The 8,048-nt window shown below is 60.7% G+C and overlaps 1 protein-coding gene across 1 annotated transcript in view; it reads right to left on the bottom strand.

Annotated features, from left to right (window-relative positions):
• Nucleotides 1-4,838: 4,838 nt before the first annotated feature.
• Nucleotides 4,839-8,048, bottom strand: part of SRRM3 (serine/arginine repetitive matrix 3) — a 22,792-nt gene continuing 19,582 nt past the window's right edge. The window contains exons 2-6 of the mRNA XM_044915278.1: nt 7,125-7,349; nt 6,885-7,022; nt 6,455-6,534; nt 6,177-6,252; nt 4,839-5,067 (exon numbers count right to left, since the gene is read on the bottom strand). Coding sequence (XP_044771213.1) covers nt 4,839-5,067; nt 6,177-6,252; nt 6,455-6,534; nt 6,885-7,022; nt 7,125-7,349 — 748 coding nt within the window. The remainder of the gene's footprint in view (nt 5,068-6,176; nt 6,253-6,454; nt 6,535-6,884; nt 7,023-7,124; nt 7,350-8,048) is intronic.

Genomic DNA, 8,048 nt, shown 5'->3' with positions numbered 1-8,048 from the left:
CCCCAGCCAGGAAGTTGTGCAAACCAGGGCCCAACAGCTCCCAGCCCTCTGCCCATGGGGGGTGGGGGAGGCAGGACTGAGACTTCATATCCATCTTCAATGGGTTGCTTCTTGAGGGACCTTGTCAATCACAAGGGAGGGAACATGGGTGGCTCTGGGTGGTGGCAAGAGGGGTGGGGTTGCAGGAAAAACTGGGTTTTGGGGTCAGACAGGCTGGGCTTGAACTTGGATGCTGCTGTTCACCGGCCTGGTGACCTCCTTGAGCCCGCTGTCCCCATCTGCAAAATGTGGGTAGTAATAACACCCCCATCTTTTGGGGTTGTGGTGAGTCTCAAATGCAATAATGTGTGGGGAGTGCTTGGTGCTCAGTAAGTGTTCACCTTTATTAAGGAAAGAGGGCCTTTAATTTTGGGTGCTGAGACTTAGCCTAATAAGAATTACGCAGTTGTATGCACTTTATGGCAGGTCTAAGTATCTTCTCAGAGTCCCATTTCTGAGATGAGAAAACTGAGCTGGAACTGCCCCAAGGTCACAAAGTTGGTAAGCGGGTGAAGGGATCGGAACTCAAGCGTCCTGACTCTCTTTGAGCAAGGGAGACACTTCCTAAACAGTCCAGGGAGGGCTGTGGGCTCTGGGCTGGTGGGCGCAGGGGGAGGTGTGCACCCAGGGGGCAGGGAAGGTTGGGCCAGCCTCTCTGGAGTCCCTTCCAGCCCTGACCATGCACCCTTCCCGGAGGTCGTACCCCGGTTGCTCAGGCACAGGGCAAGAGGAGCAAGGGCTGGTTGTCAGCCCCCACTTGTCCACCTGCCGAAGTGTTCTTTGACAATCTTCCACTCTATCATTCTGGGCACTGAGCTGCCAGGGCTAATATTTCTGGGATTAAGAAGACAACTCCAGGGGCGCCTGGGTGGCTCAGTCGTTAAGCGTCTGCCTTCAGCTCAGGTCATGATCCCAGGGTCCTGGGATCGAGCCCCACATCGGGCTCCCTGCTCCGTGAGAAGCCTGCTTCTCCCTCTCCCACTCCCCCTGCTTGTGTTCCCTCTCTTGCTGTGTCTCTCTCTGTCAAATAAATAAATTTAAAAAATCTTAAAAAAAAAAAAAAAAAAAAGAAGATAACTCCACTCCCAGGGATTTCCCAGTAGCCACAGGGGCAGTGGTGGGGGAGGCAAGCTTGGGTCTGGGATTCCTTAATCAGAGGGGCCCCTCCCCTCATCCCTAGCCCCAAAGTCTGCGGTACTCTGCAGCAGCCCGAGACCAGCCTCCCAGCCTCCTTGTCTGGCAGTGAGCCCAAGGCCTTGGCCACAGTAGCCACAACTTTGACAGGCCTTTGCCAGCTGCAGCTGAGCCAGCCCCTCCCTCCCTGGCTCAGCCTCAGAGAAAATGCAAGAGTCTTCAGGCAGCTGCCCGAGCTCCCTGGAGAGACCTGACAGCTGATGGATTGTGCCAGTCACTGGGCTTACTGGGAATTAAAAATGTGGGCAGCAGTAATTAGAGCACATGGGGGTGGGGGGCACCAGGTCTTTCTGGAAGCATCTAGACACTGCCTCTCTGGGAGTCCCTCTCCAGCCTGCCCATCCCCTAGGCTTCTGGCTAGTCTTGGGTGTCACTCACCCCCTCACCACTAAAGGGGGGTCAAGGAGGGGCCGTGTGGGGAGGGCTGGCCCCTACCGCCCCACTGTCTAGCAGAAAGGATCTGTCTAGCTTGGGAGTCTGGGGACCTGCTTGTCTCTGGCTCTGTGACCTTGGCCAGCAGCCGGCTCCCGTGACTCATTTTCTTCATCTGTACAATGAGACCATTGGACTGGATGTTCTCGAAGGCTCCTTCCAGCATAGTGAATCAACAGTTTCTCCTCCACTCGCCCTCACTCCCCCCACCCCCGGCTGTCTGCACTGCCCACTCTGCCATCTAATACTCCTGGAGGGGTGTGTGTATGGTGAGTGGAGGGAGGTGGTGAGGGAGGACCTGGCATCCCCTGTGGTGGCTGTGGAGGTGGGAGGCCCTATGGCTAGAGCACTCTCGTGTCTTGGTTGTCCTTGAGTGGTGAGGGGCCTGGAGAAGGAAGGGCAGGTGCCTGGTGGTAGGGCAGGTTTGCTGAATATGCCCTCAGCATATTCACTCACTGGCCGGTGGGAGGCCCGGGGACTTCCAAGAGCATCTCAGAGAGGCAGGGGATGGGAGATGCTCCCTGGGACACCCAGACTGGGCGTGTGCACTGACTTGCTATCCTGGGTCTGGGGCTGCAGGAAACCAATTAAGAAGAGAAAATATCTAACAGGACACAGGAAGCCCTGCCCAGACTGACTCCCGGCTGCTGTGTGTATTGGCAGGGTAAGGACAGAAGGGTCCCCGAGGCCCCCATCCACAGAGACACCAGGAGAGGACCTGCATTCGACACCCCAAAAGCCCACATCCTGGGAAGGTTCCCCCATGCACATACCCCATCCCCCCCACCCCTGGCTCCCAGATGCAGAATTGGAGTTTCCTATTTTCCTGCCTGCCTTCCTGGAGGTAGTTTTCCCCTTTTCCCAAGGTATAGGACAGAGTTCAGGCTGAACCCTCAGTCTGTGGGAGGGCAGGGGCTTGGTACTCTCCCAATCCTTCCTCGGGGACTGGACACTGCTTCCCCAAGTAGCCAGGATGGGCGCTGAGGACAGGAGCTTCGGGTTTCCAGGCTGACATAGAACCTCCGCCCAGGGCTCTCCGTTCTGGCCTGTTCTGTGCTGACTGACAGGCAATTTTCTTCCTCTCTGTCGCCCTCTAGTGTCTATCTGCCACCACCACACCTTGCCTTTGGTCCCTCCCCTCCCCCAAGGTTTCTGGACCCGCTCACTCCCTGGCTCCCCGGTTCACTTGTTTACTCATTTGACAAACATCTCAAGGGTGCCTATTTGGGGGATGGGATGCAGAGGCCAAGAAGGCATGGCCTGGGCTCCAGAAACTCACAGATTTAGGGAGAGATGGACATGCCCACAAATAAGCCGTACAAGAGCTTGGGGCCCTAAAGGCAGGTATAGACCCGGAAGAGCGGGAGAGACCCAGAGGTGAGAGTGGCCACTGCAGCTGGGGACCATGAAGGCTCCTTGGAGTAGGAGGCAGCTGAGCTAGGTCTTGAACCATGAGCTCACCGGAACCTTTGGTGGTGGAGAGGTCATGCATGGAGGGCCCAAGGAGGCAGGTCAGCTGGACTGGGGTGTATTGGAGTCAAGGACAATGATGGGAGAGGAAGCTAGGTGGGGCGTGGGGGTTGAGGGAAGTGGGGGTGTTCAAAGCCCCCAGAGTCTCCAGGCTGAAAGGAAAGTCTTCCTGGGTCCCTGTTTTCCTCCCCACTGAGCTGCATGCTCTGCTCCTACACTGAGTCAGGGGGATGGACACATTGGGCTCTGGCTTGTTGGTGCCAGATCTTCTCTCTGGGGTGGAGTCTGTGCCCCTCCCACTTCTTGGAGGGAAGGACCCCAGGACCCTGTGCCCTCCCCACACTCCCCAGGTGCCCAAATCCACAGAGGCCTGGTCTCACCACCTGTCATCCGGGCACCAAGTGTTTTATTAGAGTCCAATTTTTATCCGCACCGCGGAGAAAGAGGGAGGGGGAAATAGAGGGGGAACCCGGACCAGACCCCAGACCCCTCCCCCCATGGGAGCCCAGGGCAGGTGCCCTGTTGGGCCAAGGAAGACTTTGTGAGATCCCTGAGGGCCCCAGGAGGAGTGGGCTGGGAGCAGCAGAACAGGGCTGGGGGGCCACTGCTTCCCCATTGATGCCCCAGGCCAAGGCCCTCAGTCTAGATCTAACCCTAACCCTTTCTTCAAAGGGCTCTAGCACTCTTCTCTGGGTAGCCTCCACTGACCACCTCCCCACCAAACCCCAAGAAGGAAGTGCTCCCTTGGGCAGGCCCCAAAGTGCATGTTATCTCATGCCGGTGACCCTGTGCTGCCATCTGGCCTATGTCCCAGACATAGGGCACACTGGGACACCAGGGCTTGCTCGGTCATCGGACTGCATTGCTCTCCCCTGCTCCTCACAGGCTCTTCTTCCATCTACCCCTTCTCCCTCCCACCTCCTGACCTGAACCCCTTTTGACCTCAAGGTCAGATGCAGTGTGGTCCGAATGTCCCACCTCTTGTCATGCAGAAGGCCTGGCAGCTGTGGCCTTGGCTCAGGGCATGGGGTGAGGGCTGAAGGGGAGAGCCTGGTCTGGAGAGAAGAGGTGGGACCAAGAGTGAGCTCCCTGGCTCCTCAGGCTGGGGCTTAGGGGCCCACCTAGTGGGTCTGGGTACTCCTGGGCCAGGGGAGGGGCTGGGGGGGAGGCTGTGGAGCCGGCCTCCCATCCTCAGCCAGGATCGTGCAGCCAATTCAGAAGGAAGCAGCTCCCCAGCCTGGATGGCGATGCACCAAGAGGTAGGCCATTCTTCCTTCTGGCTAACTTAGATCCTGCTTGCCTTCCCACCTCCTTGTCTGCCCATTGATAGAGAGGAGCCGAGGGCCTTGTGGAGAGGGGAGGGGAGGCTCCCAGGTCTGGCACCTTCCGAGGTGTCCCTGGGTCCACTGAGCTGTCCCCAGCCTGGTGAGCTGGCATCAAGCAGGAAGGGGGACAGGGTGATCCCTGTGTTCGCAACGGCTCTTTGTTCCCTGGACGTGGTGGGCAGACAGGAGGTGGGGGTGGGGACCCTCCAAAAGCAGCAGAACCCAGCTCCTCCCCGTCTGCAGGGCGCCCACCCTCAAGGTCTTCCCTGGCCCAGGGACCTCTTTGTAGCAGTGGGGTGCAGGCCCCCTCACAGGTCCTGGGGCCTGACCCCTCGCCTTTCCCTATGCCAGGGGGCACCAAGCTGGGTCTGTCTGGGCTCAGAAGCCCCCACTCTCTGAGCTGCTCCGGCTGTGGTAGCTGGGACTGGGGGTCCGGGAGGGGCTGCGCGTGCGGCTGCGGGTCCCGCGGCTGCGGCTGCTGTAGCTTCCGTGGCTGTGGCCCGGGCTGGGGCTGCGGCTGGGGCTCCGGCTTGAGTAGTCGCTGCTCAGGCAGCTGGAGGAGGACGAGGGGCTGGGCCGGTAGTAGGGGATGGGACGCTTTCGGGCACTGCCGGGAGGGAAAAGCTGATTACAGGCCATTCGGGTCCCTGAGCTCTGTCTTGGGCCCTCACTCAGGCCCTGAGCCCTTCCCCAGCAGTGGCCAGGGCTTCCCTGCCTCAGTTTCCCCTGACCTCTGGCCTTGGAGTGTCCCCTGCCCCGAAAGGACTGGACAGTCAGTGGTCTCTTGCCAGTTTCCTGTTGGTCATTTTGTTTTTCCTCACTTGTCTTCAGAGAAAGGAGACCAAGTCTGCTTGGCCTGAGAAGGTGCTCAATAAATATTTGTGGAATAAATGAAACTTTTAAATATAGACAACTCACAGCAACCAAGCTAAGCCCTGATTTCTGGTCATGGAAAGGGTTGTGGATAAGGCCCAGCCCTGCTTCTCTGGTCCCCACAGAATCGAGGGTTTCGGTTTGTCAGGTCACTTCAGGGGAACAAGGAGGGGAGCCCTGGCCGTTGCTGCCCATGACCATGCCCCCACCCTGTCCCCCCCAGTCCCGCTGGCCCCTTCTCACTCAGCTACCTCCCGCCGGCCCGGAGTTAGTTTGAAGCCAGGAGGCTGTGACCCAGAGAAAAGAAAAGAGAGTGGTTAAGGGGGCAACAGTGCCCCATGGCGTGGGGTTAATTCTGAGGAAGAAAACAGGTGTACGTTAGTGGGAGGAAGAGGCAGCCTGGGAGAGGGGCTGAGGGGGGTGCCAGGTGGAAGGTGCAGGGCTCCAGGAGTCTAGGGACCTCCGCATATGGGTGAGGTGTGTGGCCTGTCTAGGGGGTGTCCCAAGCCTGGCCATCTGGCCTCTAGCTCTGGGCTGAGGGGAGGAGGCGATGCCCTCTCCTCCCTCCACAATCTGTATCATCAAGGACTTGGAAGGGCTAGTTTGAGAATCAGTCCATGTTAGAGCTGAAAAGATGCTCAGGGAGCTCTGCTTATTGTTCAGACATGCACACCCAGACCCAGAGAGGCACACCAATCTCCTAAAGGCTGCCCAGCAGGGTCTGTGGCAGAGCTGGGCTCAGATTTTTGCCTGTAGCCCTCGACCCCAAGTCAGGGGTCTAGGGCTTCGGACTGGTTTCCACAAACACAGAGCATAATTTCACGGGGAGACCTAGGCCCACACCCTCCAGTCCTGGCAGAGACGCTCTCTGATGTGGCTTCTGCCATATCTGCCACACACTCCCCACAGCCCCATTGGACTGGGATGGGGGGAGGGGAGAGTGGAAGGGACAGGCCCTCCCACAGCTGCCCCAGAGAGCAGGCTGCTGGTGCCCCCTCCTCCGAATTCTGCCCCCTGGGGCGGGGGGTGGGGGTGGGTTGTGCTGGGAGGTGAGCGGAGTGAAGTTAGTGACAACATGAGAGGCAGACAGATGACAGCTGAACAGAGCCAGATCAGCTCACATGGGCATCTCCCCTGCAGCCTGTGGGGAGGGGGTCCACTCGGCCCCCAGGCCGGCCACAGGCCACTCGGCAGGCTGGACCTTGAGATGAAGGAGAAAAGGAGACATCATTGCCAGGAGATGGATGTAGGGAGCACGGAGAGAGGGAGGGGCTCCAGGAGGATGGCTGGAATCTTCTGGAGCTGAACTCCATGCTTGCTGCTGCCCACTCAGACCCAAGTACACAGCCCCCTCCCCTCCGTGGGCCTTCAGACCCCTGCCTCTGAGTCCCACCCTCCCCAGCACCTCCAGTTTTAGCCTCTCTCCTCCTCCAGGGGCCTCTAGCCCTCACCAGGCCCTCTTCCCTCCCCTGAACCCCACCTCCCCTGCCTGCACCAGGTTCAGTGCGTCCCCCAGGAGGTCCCTGCGGGCCCGGCCCGGCCCCTCCGTACCTGGTGATGCGCCGCGGCTCCATGAAGCTGGGCGAGTCCCGGCGCCGCTTGCGGATGGGCGAGTAGCTGCGGGAGCGGCGCCGGGCGCGGGCGGCCTCGGCCTCGGCGTGCCTCGCGCGGCCCTCGCCGTCCTTGTCCCTGCGGGCCCGGTCGAGGTGAGCGACGCGGCCCAGCCGGGCCCCTTTGGGCCCGTCCCCGCCGCCACCCCTGCGCCCGGCGGGACCCCGGGCCCGCACTTACCGGCCCAGGGTTTTCTTGGGCGACGGCGAGCGGCTGGGGCTGCGGGTCCTCTTCTCCGCAGAGCGCGAGCGGGACTTGGAGGGCGAGCGGCTGGAGCTCCACGAGCGCGGGTGGGGGCCCGGGCTGCGCGACGAGCTCTTCCCCTCCGGGCCGCCGTGCCTGCCGTGCGCGCCCGGGGACGGGGAGGTGCTGGCCGGCCGGGCGCGCGGGGGCCGCTCCTTGGCCCTGGAGGAGGGGCGCGGCGACAGGGACTCAGTCAGCTAGGGAGACAGTGGGCTGGGCGGGGGTGGGGTGGGGGTGGCGGAGTGGGGTTAAAGGGGTGCCGGTGACAGGGAGCGGGCTCAGCTAGGGACAAAGTGGGCTCAGTGGAGGGAAGGGGACTCCGTAGGGGAGGAGTTCTACGGAGGAGATGTGGATGAGGAGAAGGGTTAGTGAGGGGGAGGAAGTGGTGCGTGAGTTGGTGGAGCGGGACTAGATTCCCAGAGGAGGAAAAAGGGCTAGGGGTGGGCGTGGGGTAGTGACATAAGTGTGGAAGAGAGTGTTCCGTGGTGTCGAGGGACAGTGATCAGTGGGGGCGGTCAGGTGAGGGAGGCGAGTGCCCCTTGATGGGAGGAGAATCACGGGGGGTGGGGGGTGGGACTCTGTTGGGGAGGAGAGTGATCAGTGTGGGGAAGGGAGGGCTCCTTGGTGGGGAGACAGCGATCGGTGCGGGGGGGAACTCAGGGAGTGGGGAAGGAGAATGGCCAGTGAGGGGGAGAGAGAGATAGTTGGGTGGGGAAGGGTGCTCCATGGTCGGGCAGGGGGGAGGGCAGTGATCATGGAAGGGAGAGCTTACTGAGAAGGAGGGAGAGTGGTCAGTGCGGGGAGAGGGGTCACTGGCGGGGGGTGAGGGTGGGTGGAGGTGCTTTACGGGGGGGAGAGGGA

The sequence above is a fragment of the Neomonachus schauinslandi genome, chromosome 5 (genome assembly GCF_002201575.2).
Source record: "Neomonachus schauinslandi chromosome 5, ASM220157v2, whole genome shotgun sequence".
Classification (NCBI taxonomy): Eukaryota; Metazoa; Chordata; class Mammalia; order Carnivora; family Phocidae; genus Neomonachus; species Neomonachus schauinslandi.
The sequence above is the reverse complement of the archived record's forward strand: the minus strand, read 5'-3'. Positions and strand labels throughout refer to the sequence as shown.